The following is a 14,753-nucleotide window of genomic DNA, read 5'->3' on the forward strand; positions in this document are numbered from 1 at the left end:
CAAGATGTATGATTCATAGGTTTGTGGTCGTTTGCTACTTGGTGGGTAACTGGAATGAGACTGTTTTTATGTTCTTTACAATAGTGGTGGAAAAATAGAGCAGGAGAGGAATTTTATTTTGAAAATGTAACAGGAAATGACAGCTATGTAAAAGGTAACTGGAGTTTACTGAGATGAGAGGCAGTGGCTTTCACGTGACTTAAATGAACCAATAGAAAGGAGAACCGGCACTCTAATTTATGTATCTGTGTTCTTTTCAATATTTTTGCATTATTTTGGATTTGAAGATATTTAAATACAGTATAAAGCGCTTTGGGTTCAATTGTGGTAACTTGATAAAGCGCTATACAAACACAAGTCATTTACCATTTCATATTTTATAGCGGACGACAGGAAAACTACATAACAGATAAATAAAGCAATAGGTAGCTTTCTAATCTGTTATATTCTACTCTAAATTAAAGTTATAAAGAACTTGAAAACCAGTGGTGTTTTTAATTGTTTTAATAGAAATATTTGGAATAAAAAAATAATGCAATAAAGATTTGTGGTAACAAATAAATAAATAAAATTATAAACTTGTCCAAATACCAGTGATAGCATTTGAAGATATTGAAATACTGCAGCCGATGTTATGTAATTATAACTATAGTTATTATTGCTGACTATGGCTATAGTCAGCAATTATAGTTTTTATATAAACTAAGGGTTCAACAATATAACTGCCAGGTAACTAAAGTTCCGTAAAATGTTAAATTATTAAGCAATTAAATAAAACAAGTTTACATTAAAATAAGAAACCGAAGTAGATCTCATTGAGACTGATTCCTGCGCACCATTGTTCAATAATTAAAATGTCCACACCTAACTTTACTCTGAAAAATCCTTGCGGAAGTAGAGTTTTATAATACAGCGGGCCTTGGCGTTTATTTTGTGGCGTCAACCGGAAGTGGATACTGACCTGTGCCGTTGATTGACGCACTGTTTTCTGTTCCCCGGGGCCACAGTGTTTTCTACGGGACTCAACTTCGCCGCTCACTGGACCCGCTATGGTTGCTTGACCCGGGCTGAAACTCCATCCGTCCGCTTCCATCTTGCCCCGAAAACCCTTCGTACGAACTTTTCTGGATAAACTTTTGGACTTGTTGGATCAGTTTTATGACCAGAACCAAGGATGCAACCCCCACCGAGAAAGGTGAGATTTCTTTTTTTTCTCTCTCTCTCTCCCCTTTTTTCCGCGGCTGTAGCCTCCTAAGCTAGCGTTACTTCGACGTAGTGGTGCATATTTAATGGTTGGAAATGTACGCTTTGTTGCTACTCGCCTGGTTCACTTCCACTTTTGAACATCATAAAACACATAAACTGATGGTTTCTTCATCAAAATCACTGCGGTTGTTTGTTTAAGTGAGTTAAAAGGAAGAAAACTTATTGAAAACACTTGATGCGCTGCAGTTTTCCCTTGTTTTTTTTTTAGCGCTCATCAAACGTGGTTCGTTCGCTCTGAAACTGAAAAACGGTTCTTCAACTATTTCCCTCCAGCTGTATAGGAATTAGAAACTATTTTTGACTTTTAACTGAGATGCTTTGTTACTTTTAACTGTAATGTTTGGCATATTTATAACCTGTAGTATATTCAATTTCTAAACTTTTTTGGGATATTTCTGTTATTTCCAAAAGGATGGAGGGCTTATAAGCTATTTAAAGTCTAAAATATCCTCCAGGAAGCATTGCAGTGCATGTTTTATCATTAAGTTAAGCCTTAAAAGCACAAATCCCTGCAGACATCAGTCTCTGTAGAAGTATGTGGACATAGTGTCATATTTCAATAACAGCACAGACCATTTTTGTCCCAGTCCTCTTCGTAAATATGTTTCAGTTCACTGAAGGCTCATAAATCTACACTTATTTAAAGCAATCCTGACAGTATTCTTTTGTATTTTGGACATGTGCTTTAACGTCTGATGACCAAAAAGTTGTTAAAAACGTCTCAGACAGACATATTGACAGAGTATACCTGGTTATGGTTGTGCATGCAGTTAAATTGCGCTTCTAGCTGTAGTAATAGTCAATGCGCAGCTTTGTATGGGAAACATTAGCCTAATTGTTTGTATTTACTAAAGATCTTAAAATAAAATTACTTGCAGATAAAAAAAAATGAATAAATTTCTGATTTGAAAGGCTGAAAAATCAGATTTGGATGAAAAGCGGAGGATATAAATCAGAATTTTCAGCATTTAGCGTAACGATTTGAGCCATTCAGGGTTAAATAGTTGATTATTTGCGCACCACTTTTGTGAAAATGTGTAGTCAAAGTATATTCTATCTGATTCTTTTCTTCAGCGGTTGCTGCATTTATATAATGGTGAATATTTAACTTGAGAGCAGCTGTTGATAACACTTCTAATCACACCTGGTCGGTAATATTTGTGTCACTTCCAGTCAGACAGACACACTCTGTCCTGATCAGCGCTGATAGTTAGTACTGCTTCACTTGTTTACTTTGTGCAATTGTTGTATTATTAACCACTAGATTAGTATCAATGTTAAATTAACACGGATAATAACTCGGGTGCATCAATATGACAATTTGGGCTGATATTAATACTGCCATAATGACGAATATCCAATATTTATCAATATTATGTAGTCCCTTTTATGTGAAACTTCCTGTCAGTTTGATCTTGCAGCTCTAGAAGAGAGAAAATGTCCAAACAGATATCAAGACTTTTGAGTGTTTTCAGACTTTCTTTGGTGTAAATAAATTATAAAAAAAAATCCAGAAGATTTTATTTCTCTCCTAATTTGAAAATGTTTAGTTTAAGAATCTTTGATAAGTTGCAAGAATTTCTGCGTAGGTGAGCTACACAGGAAGTGACGTCATTGTTCTGCTGAATTTATGTCAACATTTGTTTCCGATTGAAGCGGCTCTGAATGTTGTATTGTTTCCATGTGATTCTTCTGTTTGCTTCTAGACTAGCTGTGTTAAACAGGTGAGGCCATAATTATTCATACTCCTGACTAGAATCAGAATCAGATCAATCATGGTTAATCAACTATTGAAATAATCGTCAACTAATTTAGCGAATGAATAATTGTTAAATAGATCATCCAGATATGAAGAAAAACTGCACAAAATAGGTACGTTTTACATTGAAGATAAGAAAAAAACCCTTTTTTGTCTTTAATTATGTTTCACCCAGAACTCCTAAAGTAGTTTGTAGTTTTAGCTTCACTTTGTTCAAAGTTTAGGGTGATGGCACAGAAACCTGCCAACAAAACTAACATGTCAGTGCAGAGTGCTGCTCTGTATTTCTAATTATCTGATTATTAACCAGCCACACTTTAGACTGAACTATTAGGTACATATTATATAACTGTGGCCTCCTATGAAGTGCTTTATAAAAATTTTTTCTAAATCTGTTTATTGTATTTCATTTCAAACGGTCATGTAGTGAAACATTTCTTAATGTGTGATAAAATCATGCAGTTGAGGTAAGATTTGTCTGCCTCTGTTGGTGAGAGGCCTAATCTCTTTAAAACGCTGCAGATTAAAGTTAATCCAGTTAAGTGGAAGGTGACGGATTACTGATGCATTTCAGATTTTTGATAAAATGTTAGTAAAATCCTTGACGTTGACTCATCTTTTGAGAGACGCTGCTCTCATTTCTCAACATAAAAGTAGCTTCTCGGTTGAATAAAAAAAAAAAAGTCTGTTGGTTGTATGAATTATTTTGAACTTAACTTTGCGGCTACCTCTGGTTTAATTCAACCCGACTCGGTTTGCCGTTAAATCGCAGCGTTTTTGGCGCTTTAGCTTCAGGAGTGTGATGGAAACCCGCCATGAAAGTCGGCCATCAGGAGGTTTGTTAGCCATTTCACATCACAGCTGGTTTGGTTTGGTTTCCCTGCCAGGTAAGGCTCACCCAGGAGCTGAAGCACACGCAGGCCGAGCAGATGAGCCAGTTACAGACAAAACACCAGACAGAATGTGAGCTGCTGGAAGACCTGAGGTAAGCACACCGGTTCACACTAGGGTTTGGATAATTCAATTACAAGTCAAAATCGGGTTTATCTTTGTCTTTGATGCAAATTTGTTGGAGCATCTGAAGCATTTAAGTGAACGAAAACAACAAAATGAGTTAATCTGCAACCAAGACTTTTTTACAGCCCTAGATTGTCTGAGGTAGTTCTTTTGTCCAAACGTCAAGGTCTGAATAAACCACCAGACCTTTAAAGTATCTAATAGGGTTTCAAACTTTTAATGTGAAAACCAGGGATCCATCCATCCACGTTTTTCCACTTCCAATACTGATATGTTAAGTTTAGTGATACAATCCGATACAGAAGGACAGCGCTGAGTTGACTTAAAATGTTTTTGTTTTTCTAGACATAGATTTACTAAACTACAAGTTTATTTGATAACTCTGTACCAGTACAGCTCACCTGAATACACCTGTACCTTCACAAGTTTGGTCAAGCATGTAAAACAACACAACGTACACAACTTGAATCTGTTCAGTCAGTGCAGTTAGGAGAATAACAGCCAAAGTAAAATAAATAATAAAGAATCGGACAAAAACAAACTGCAGCAAACCTTCAATTAGGAATCCTAAATATAATGTAAATAAATAAAGTTTATTTAAATTTTTTATGCTCAGAGCACAAAGTAAAGAATTAGACTGAATAGATCTGCCCTTATGGATTGGGAACATTGTCACCGATACCTGATCTAGAATTATATTCGATATCAGGACGAATACAGATATTAATATCAGATTGTTTCATTTCCACTTTAAAGTATCTAACAGGTTTTCATCTGCAACATTTTAATGTGATAAAATGTGAAAACTCAGTAGAGATCAAGTGTTTTGTGTCTGGAATGTCTAAATCATCAGGTCAGGCTGGAAAACGCCAGGACCTGCAAACCCACACAGGAAGCTTCAGCTGCGTTCACGTGGAGCCCTTTTCAGGCTGAAAAAGCCAAAAGGTTGCGGTGATGTTTTTTGTGCTAAGCTGCCGATCTCTGGCTCCCCGCTTCCTGTCTGTGGTCGGGTGCTGGCGCTCAGGCCCGCTCGGCAGCTGGAAGTCAAGGTCACAGAGAGCTGCCAGATGTTCCCGCCGCCCCGCATCGTTCGCCGCGGGAGGTTCTGTAGCTTCACTCAGATCAGAAACGACGCTCCTCTCTCCGCTGAAGTGATTCAGCAAACTGGAAGCTGCTCGTGGCTGTCAGCAAAAGCTCTGCAGGGGAAAATGGCAGGAAGCGATGGAGGAGGGGAGAGAGAGGGAGCGATGCAAACGCGACGGAGAGGAAGAGGCGGAAGCTCCCAGGAAGTACGGCAGATTGTTTAGAGTCAGGGTGGAGCAGGCGGCCGAGTCTCGACATGTTTAATGACTTGATGATTATTTTGCTGCGGGAGTTTTTCCCAGGGCACTGACCTCACTTCTTTTCTTAGACGTTTTCACAAGCCTCGCTGGAGTTGTCATTATCCTGTTTACATCTGCGTTATAAACAAACCAGAAAAGGTTTTACAGCCACCAGGTTTCTCAGCGCGTCGTCTGATCCGTTTTTAATGTTGGTGAAACCTGCTGGAACGTGTTAATCTAACAAAAACAAACCGGAACGAGTAAGATCTGAGGCAGCGGATTCAGGGGAAATGTTTTACAGTCCGACCAATTAACCATCTGACGATAAATTGTGGTGATTGTGAAAGGAAATTAAAGCAGGAAAACACTGTTGCAAACTAAAAGCAAAGACTAGAGAACCGTTAGAATTTCAGCTCTGGAAACAGAAACCCATAAAAATCAGACTTTCTGAAAAATACCAGTATGATATTGAATTATATTTGAAAACCTTCCTTTCACAGCTCTGTTTTGGTCCTGCTTCATGATCATTTTAAGTTGTGGAGAGAAACCACAAATAAATGTGCATTTTGGCTGCAGTAGAGTAAATATTTCTGACTCCACAATATACATGTAGTACAGCTGAGTAAACCTCTGAGCGATGCCTCACAGGAAGGTTTCTAACACCGTTTTTACAATGGAAACAGACAAAATGACGCAGCGACCTGTTACTTACGTTTAGTGGAAACGAGGCATTCGTTTTTTTCGTTGGTTTAAGATATCAGCTTAAAACCTTCATCACTTTGCAGAATCTGATGTCTGCATGTTGGAGGTAAATAGCCATGAAAGTCTGAAACAGACCCAAGATTAGCTGAACATATTGGCCCAAATATGTTGCCATTGTTGTTTGTGGTATGTAAAAACTCATAAATAGTTAAAAAATTGTAGAGCTTTGTTATACATCACGCCTGCGGAGGTCTCCATCTTTTCACCCGTGCAATGCATTCTGGGCCGATGACTCGGGTAGGTTACAGTGGACTAAAGTTTATAGACAAAACTCGAGAAGTCAAGGAAGCCAACAAAACATCTGGATTGAGGCACACTGCCTCAAAGCTTTCATGTGCCGTTCTACATGCAATATCTGTTGAAACAAGCAAACATGGTCATGCTACGATCTAATGGAGCTAACACCATTAGCAGGAGCTAATGGGAATTAGTTAAAAATTGCTGTTCTGGCTGAAAGGAGCTCATTTCGTAGAGTCTAATAAATCTCATCTACCCAGGATGCATCGCAGCGTAAACACTGATATGTCTGTGTGACAGTATTTTATTTAAGCTTATAACCCTAAACAGGTTACAATGTTTCCAGTGTTGGTTTTACATCTGATATTAATATTTCTCATAGTTTGTTTGATAACTCATTGTTTATCCTTTTAAATACATCAAATTGATTGTAACATTCACTGTCCCTTTGCACAACTGGCCTCTTCTGAGGCCATGACTACGTCTGCTTTTATCCCACAGAGTATTTTTACATTTCAGGCAGCCATTGGGTTACAACAATGACCTAAATACTATATGTGATGTTAAACTTGTTTTGTTGCACCTCAAGTGCAAAAAAGCCCAAAAACACAGTTTTTTTTTCACCAAGCTGCATAGAATCTATAAATTTAAGGTACCAAAGTCACATTTAAATGACCAGCAGTAGCTCTCTGTTTGGTGTGGTGTTAATGAATTAATTGTTCTGGATCATCACTGCAGTTTCTCTTTCGTTTCTGCAGGACCTTCAGTCAGAAGAGGGCAGCGGTAGAGCGGGACTACGCCCAGGTAAGTGAAAATGTCCGCTTTGTTGTCCTTTTAGCCCCGCTGCCGACGCTCGTTAACTCCACCGCTGGAGCGCCTTGTCATTTGAGACGCTAAAAATAAATGCTTCTTTACGCCCTCGAGAGACATTGGGCCGAGGATGTGGCATTTAAAAAAATAATGGTTTTGATTCACTTGTGGCCAGATAAGCCATGAAAGTCGACAGCTTAAAAAAAAAAACAAAAAAAAAAACATCCCAGCTTCCACTGCTGGTCAGGTATCTGACTTCCTCCTTCCTGTCTTGTTGATTTAGTTTTTGTTTTTTATGGTTGTTTGTTTTTTGCCCCCCTCTTCCTGACGACACAGTTGGGATATTTGGAAATTCCTCTGTGTCCCAGTTGGCTCTGGTTTCCAGCCCAGTGAGGAATCTGTTCCAGAGCTGTAGAGAGTGGGGCCATGTTTGTAGTTTTCAACCAAACAACCCACATCTTAACGCTGATTTATTTTTTATTTATTTTGTGTGCATCTGTATAATTAAATTTAACATGTATTTAATACCATATTTATTGAATATTATCAAGATTCATTACTAGGCCTGTCACAACAAACCAACCAATCTCATTATTTCCATAATTTATCATTCTTGGATGATAAAATTCTTCAGTCTGGTGCTTTGGTCTCAACAAGCTCTTTTGTTTTTTCTTTTGTTTACAGAAACTTCATAATTCATTTTATTTGTTGTTTCTGTTGGATTTTTAAAAATTTATTTTGGATATTCAAAATGTCTTTCAGTTCCAGTGTTAAAGGTTCATTAGAACTTAAAATGTATTGATTTTTGAGAATGTGTTACCAATATTATTATTTATTGTAGTAACTTCTGGGACAATTTATCATCCAGGAAAGTTGTTTTTATCATGACAGGGGCTCCTTTTGCATGAATTACTGCATGAACGTAAGGCTGATCACTTCCATGACAATTTATGAATTAGGTTTTTGTTCTTTTTTCATTATTTCAGTTTTGAAAGGTAAAAATAAATCAGATGTTAATTGATTTGCTTTCATATAACATATATTATTATCTGCAGTCCCATGCAGATTAAGGAAAAAGCAATAAAAGACATAAAATCAAACGTGAAGGTCATTAAAAATAATATATCAGCAATTAAATTTATAACCACTCCACACAAAATGTTTATTCCTTAGTTTTGATGATTGTGGCTTAAAAGTATTAAGAAAATATAAATACATAAGACCAAAACAATATTTTTAAATGTATGAATGTGGGGCTGATGCACAGTGTATTGGCGTAGCTCAGAGTTTCTGCTCTTCTGTTCGGTTTCTGTTTGCTTCCTGTTGCCTGCTTTTTAGATTCACTGATTTGTTTCCCAACAGAAGGAAGTAAAACATATCTGCAGTCTGTGATCAGTTTCATACAAACAAGTGGAGAAGAGTTTTTGTGACCGCTCTGTTTGGTCCATGTTACCTCGCCATTTTCTACACGACTTCAAAAGAAGCAAAAATGTGTTTCTCTGCTGATGATGTTCTACGTTAAGTCAGGATTCAACAGGATGTCAGTTCCTGTTCCAGACTGTTTTCCTTTATTCAACATCAAATTAGTTCAGACATATTTTTCTTACAATGGAAAATGTTAAGTACAGCACAAAGTATTCATCTTTTTATAACGAAGCTTTTGTAATGGGTAGAACAACATCTAACCAGATCTTTACTGAAAAGTTGACTTGGGAGTTTTTATTTAGTTTATTGAACTCAACTAAATATATCAAGCATTTTTAAAGAAAGTGGCCCAAGTCCTGGTTTTATAACTGAGTAAATTTGTTCGATCAAACCCCAAGAAATTCAAAAAATAGATGTTTTTTGTTTTTGTTGTTTAATACAGCAGAGGGTCAAAATCCCTTGTAAGTTTTGTATCTACGATTTATAAATTTCCTTTTCCCTCAAAAAAGTAAAGTAAAAGTAAAAATTTGGAACTACTTTGCTTGAATTTAGTTTTCTTTTATTTTCTTGGTAAAAGTTTGACTTGATAATAGTGACAAAAAGTTTGGACATCAGATCCCCAGTTCAGGCAGAGCAACTAAATACACTATTTATTAATTCAGAAAAATGATAATCAGTTCTCCTTCAGGGACCAGCTGGCTGTTTTTCTAGTGTTAACTAGTCTGATCTGTTGGTTATGTCTGATTGTTTATTGAGAGTGTGAATCAAAGTGGGTCAGACCGTCTCTGGAACAGTTTGCTCTCTTTAGCAGCTCTCCTCCTTTCAGACCCGTCTCTTATTTTCCTCCGTCTCTTACACCTGCAGGCGGCTTCGGCTGTCAGCCATTGCTATTCATATCACACGCTGCAGTTAAGAAGCCCTCCTCTGTGTGGCTCTTCCTCTGCCATTCAGGGCGTCCATTAGTCCGGCTCAGTCCGTGATTGTCCCTCTATCTGAGGCCACAGTGATGGCGTCTGTAGCAACTTCGAAGCTTTGGCACCCGGGTTGCCGAGATCAATGAGTTCACGGCTGCTGCCTCGGCGGCTTCAGGACCGCATAAACCGGCCCTGTCTTTTAGAGGTGAAGGAAGACAGAGGAGCGCTTGTTGGGCCTTAAAATAGTTGTTTCTTTAAAAAAAAAAAAAAGAAGAAGAAAAAGTGAAATTAAATAGAAAACCTGCTTCTATTTGGAGCCAGAAGTGAAGCAAACGCGTTGTGTTTTTGTCAGTTCTGTCTGTTTGAACAGCGAAACCTCAGACAGCTGCACAGATTTATTTCTGGTGAAAGCTCTGGCACTTTACCAAAACAAATTGATATCCTGAGAACTATTTTGGAAGAGCAGATTTTTGATTTTTGTTGCGGTATGTAAGCTTTATAAAAAATATTTCCCGCTAGCCCTAGATTAATACGTTTGTTTTGGTTGTATTTACTAGAGGTGCAGAAAAAATACATTCTATAACGAATCGATTCAAAATGCTCAAATGTTGAATTTAAAATATGTTGTATGTCTTTGCTGCTCTTATTTGTGAGCATTTTGCATTTTTACTTTTTGCGTCCATGTAGCCAATGCATATATTTTGAATAAGTCTTGGTATTTTTTATTTAAGAAAAAGCTAGGAAGCTAAGCTAACCTAATCGTAGTGATTTAAAGGGACAGAATGTGTATTTTCGAGGCACATAGTGCCATTTTATAGCATAATCAAATTAATAGGTCACCTTTAGTTGTTAAAAAAATGTTGAATATATCAAATAGGCTATGACTTATGACTTGGGACTCTGTTTAAAAACTCCTGGTGCTTCTGAAACTCCGCCCTCACGAAGCCAACACAACTCTGCTTCTGTGTTAACCCTAGTGATCTATTTTTAAATGCCACAAACATGAATTACGTAAACCGAAATGAATGATTATAATAAATAACCTCTGTGCCGATCCCACTTGTCATATTTCTGGCTCCGCTGCTACAACACTTTATGCTGAACAGATAAAACACACATTAAACAAAAGCTGAGACTGCACAGATTCCAACATCATGCGTCACAACGCTCCACACCAAAGCTGCTTCAATTAACAACAGTTCCAAAATTTGTCTTATTCTTCCCGTCTTTCCATGAAAGGACATTTTTGTTAGTATACAACGCTACTTTTGATTATGATTATGCAACTTTAGAGCTGACAACTAAAATGAAGCTTGGGTTTGAAAGGGTTAAATTGCTGGTTAAGTTTAATATGGTTACAATTATTCTCAACGTCTTTGTTTTTTCTCTCTTTCTTTCTTTCATTCTTTCAGGCTCTACAGAAGTTGGCGAATCAGTATCTGAAGAGGGAATGGCCGGAGAGCGTTGCAGAAAACCCAGCAGATCACAGGTTGGTTCAGTTTACCGTAATTTCCGGACTACAGAGCGCACCTGATTATAAGCCGAACCCCCTACATTTTTAAAGGAAACACATTTTGTACATACATAAGCCGCACCGGTGTATAAGCCGCATGTGCCTACATTAAAACATGAGATATTTACAAAGAAAGACGGTACACAGAAAGTGTTTTTAAAGTTTTAATAATATGCCGTAGCTTTTCTTTCTGAACAGCAGCAATATAGCAAAACAGCACTAACAGGGCTGGTTTAATTAACATACGGTTAAAAGTCACGGAGAGCCGTCATCCTCTTCCTCCTGTGCACTGAAACCATGGAAGTCTTCAGTTTACGTGCAGCAGCTCTGTTTCCTTCTTTATCGGCCAGCTCGATTGCTTTTAACTTGAAAGCTGCATCATATGCATTTCTTCTTGCATTCTCCATGATGAGGGTCTGTTCAAGCTAATTTTATTCATGCACAAAGCACGACGTTACATTAGTCTTCCTCCACAGATATATTCCATCTGTCTCACGCTTACCTTTTCTGCTCCAGCGCCCCTACTGGCCGTTAGAAAAAATTCATAAATAAGCTGCATCGTCGTTGTATGAGCCGCAGGGTCGAAAGCGTGAGACAAAGGTCGCGGCTTATAGTCCGGAAATTACGGTACTCTGCTTTCTGTGATTGTTTGCTTCTGTCTGTCATAACTTAAGATAGAAGTGCTTCTGTCTTTTTTGTTTCGTACCTCAACTTATTGCGCAAACATTTATGAGCAGGTGTGCGTTTTTTTTATTGTCGTTTATATCCCTTTCTTCCTGATGAGAAGTAATGTGCTGCTCAAGGACGTTTGACTTTATCAGTAGGTTTACTACTGTTATAAAACAGTAGTAAATCTTTGTTTCTGGACAGAAAACATCAACATTTTGCGTTTAAGATAAGAATAAAACAAACTTGTCTGTAAGTATGTTCTATCCAGAACTCAAGTGGCCATTTTAGCTTTTCTCAGTTCAAATTCTGTAAAAAAATAAAAAAATGCTTAAGTTCTTAATTACATTTTTTTTAATCAGCAGAATAATCTATTACTAATGCAGTAGCCAAGTACTGAGTATAGATGCTCTTCACACTTCTGAATTAAAACCACTTTTTTGTTCTTGTGTAATATTCAAATTTTCTGAAGAAAAAATAATACTGGATTTAATCAATGGTAAGCCAGAATCATCATATCTTATATATCTGTGTTTGTGTTGAATAACTGGGACTTTTCAGGTTTATTTACTGAAATAAGCTTTTCAATTACGTTAATGTTGGAAGTATAGATTTATGTGTTTTCCTGCTTATTTTTCAACCTTCCTGTTATTTGCACAGAAGGTTACCCTGTATGCTTTTCTCTAACTGCACAGAAATTACATGAACCAGTTGCTCGGAACCATGAATCATTGCTTCCTGCATGTTTGTCCTTCTTTCTCCTCAGGAACATGTTCTGTGTGTGGAGAGCGTACCTGGAGGGCACCGTGCAGGCCACGCAGTCCAGACTCAGCGCCTGCGATAACTACAAGCTCCAGGTCGCAGACGCAGCCAAGACGGCGCGGCTGCAGAAGGAGCAGCAGCTCAGGAAGGTAATTCAGGTTAATTACACAACTCTGCTGCGGTTTCACTCACTTCTGGCTTTTTTAAGTCAAGTCAAGTTTATTTGTAACTCATTTCACAAACAAGGTAGTTTTAAGAGCTTTATATCATACAAGCATCATGCAGTCACCAATTATGAAAACATGTAATAAACGTTACATTTTGTCAAATGTCGTAATCAAAATGATTCAGCAAATACAAATATATCAAATAGATCAAATATATTTGATCTATGTTCCAGTTATTAATCAAAAACAGCTCTAAACAGCTGGGTTTTTAGCCTTGATGCTAAGCCGTTCAGTGATTTATGAACTAACAAAATAATTTAAATTTCTGTTCTCTGAGCTGCAGGATTTTAAAACTAAAGATAAACACATGGCTGAGTTTCTCTAGATCTTTCTGGAACATTAGTCCTTTAATCCTGGAAATGTTCTTTAGGTGATAGAAGGCCGACTTTGTAATTGTCTTTATGTGACTCTGAAGGTTCAGCCTTGAGATTTCAGCTCTGATGGCGAGTTTGTAGCTGTAATAACTAAAGCTTTTTAATCCTGGATCCGTTAAGACTTTTTTTTTAGATAAACTTTAAACAAAGTTTACATTTTTACTTAATCTGTGGAGATTTTTGCATTTAAAGACGTTCACGCTTGATGATCTCACTCTGTCACATTTGATGACGGAAAATGAAGTGAGAGAAATATTTCACAGCAATTTCTATCCTTCCCTTTTCAACCAACCACAAAAAGCAGTTTTCTCACTGAAGATTACGCCCACAGAATCACAAAGTTGTTTCTGTTCTGGGATCTGCTTCTTTCATCAGAGCAGAACTGAGATGAAGTTAAAACTGTGACCCCGACCTTTAAAGGTTTTGTCCCAGATGTCAAAACCAGCCTAATTCTACCCATTATGCTTCATGATGTGCTACACTGACATTTAAAGAGGGAGGTTTCAGCAGTATACTGAAAGGCACGCGATCGTTGGGGAGCAACCGCGGCTAGTAAAAACAGTGGAAAAAGAAGATTAAAGAAGTGTTAATTAGAGTCACTAAAACACAGCTTAGGTTGTGTAAAATAATCTGTCATGACCTGCAGCTTGCATTTTCAAAAACATACCTTAAGAATTGCTTTGATTACGTCATGTATGTTTGAGAAAACCTTTAATCTCCATGGTAACCTCTGTGGCGCCTTAAAGGAGCTTTTCTATGTATTTTCCACAGTCAAGTAACAAGGTTACCTTCAGTTGTCATAAAAATGTTGTTTATATTTACATGACTTAAAATAAACTTGACTTTGCAATAGGAGTGGGCATGTATTGTATTGTTTATCATTTATCATGATACATTTCTAAGAATATTAATTTATTGTTGCCACAATAATGTTTAAAACCCACTAAAACTGTACTGATATTTGTTTCCAGTGAGAGAATAAATAAATATTAAAACATTTGAAAATCTGATCAGTATGATGGAAAATGTTTTCACCCTTCTCCATTTTGATCAGGACTATAAATTTACATTAAATAAGGCTGAGGCAGTGGAAGTGAGAAATACTGCCACTTACAGCTGCGAGTTAGCATCACTTAAACTTGTTTTTTTTTGTTTTTTTTTACCATTTTTACTAAAAAAAAATAAATAAATACAACAAACTCACAATTATGCATTAGTGTAAAAAAAAGAAAGAAAAAAAAAGTCAGAGTCAGAATCTGTTTATTTTGCATGAATTTCCATAATTTCAGAATCTCAAAAAACTGGAGGGACTGATTGATGTAACGTTGCTGTATACAGATAAAAACTGCTTTGATTTGACTGCTAAAATAATATTTAATGATATTTCACTGTTATCTTGGAAGTTAGATAAAGCTGGTGGAGAAATACTCCAAAAAAGCTGGAAAAACATCGAGTCAGGGGAGCTGAATTCAAATGCAGGCCACACTTTTCAGATTCTGAATTGTGTTATTTTATTTATTTTTTTTTAATTCTTTTACTTTGTGTCGGTCTCTTAGATAAAACTGTCATAAAATGTTTTAAAGTTTGGAATTGCCTGTCACAATAAAAAAAAAAAAGTTCTGGACAATAAATCGTCCCAGAAGTTATTGTGATAAAAGATAATATTGTTATTTGAGACCATTTTGAAGTAATATAATGG

The 14,753-nt window shown here is 36.9% G+C and overlaps 1 protein-coding gene across 2 annotated transcripts in view; it reads left to right on the forward strand.

Moving 5' to 3' along the window:
- Positions 1–962: 962 nt before the first annotated feature.
- LOC122844958 (F-BAR and double SH3 domains protein 2-like) overlaps positions 963–14,753 on the forward strand; it is a 34,738-nt gene continuing 20,947 nt past the window's right edge. For both annotated transcript variants that reach the window (XM_044140848.1, XM_044140849.1), the window contains exons 1-5: positions 963–1,195; positions 3,913–4,010; positions 7,122–7,167; positions 10,925–11,001; positions 12,458–12,602. In XM_044140848.1, coding sequence (XP_043996783.1) covers positions 1,175–1,195; positions 3,913–4,010; positions 7,122–7,167; positions 10,925–11,001; positions 12,458–12,602 — 387 coding nt within the window. In that variant the 5' untranslated portion in view covers positions 963–1,174. The remainder of the gene's footprint in view (positions 1,196–3,912; positions 4,011–7,121; positions 7,168–10,924; positions 11,002–12,457; positions 12,603–14,753) is intronic.

Source organism: Gambusia affinis, linkage group LG15 (assembly GCF_019740435.1).
Source record: "Gambusia affinis linkage group LG15, SWU_Gaff_1.0, whole genome shotgun sequence".
Classification (NCBI taxonomy): Eukaryota; Metazoa; Chordata; class Actinopteri; order Cyprinodontiformes; family Poeciliidae; genus Gambusia; species Gambusia affinis.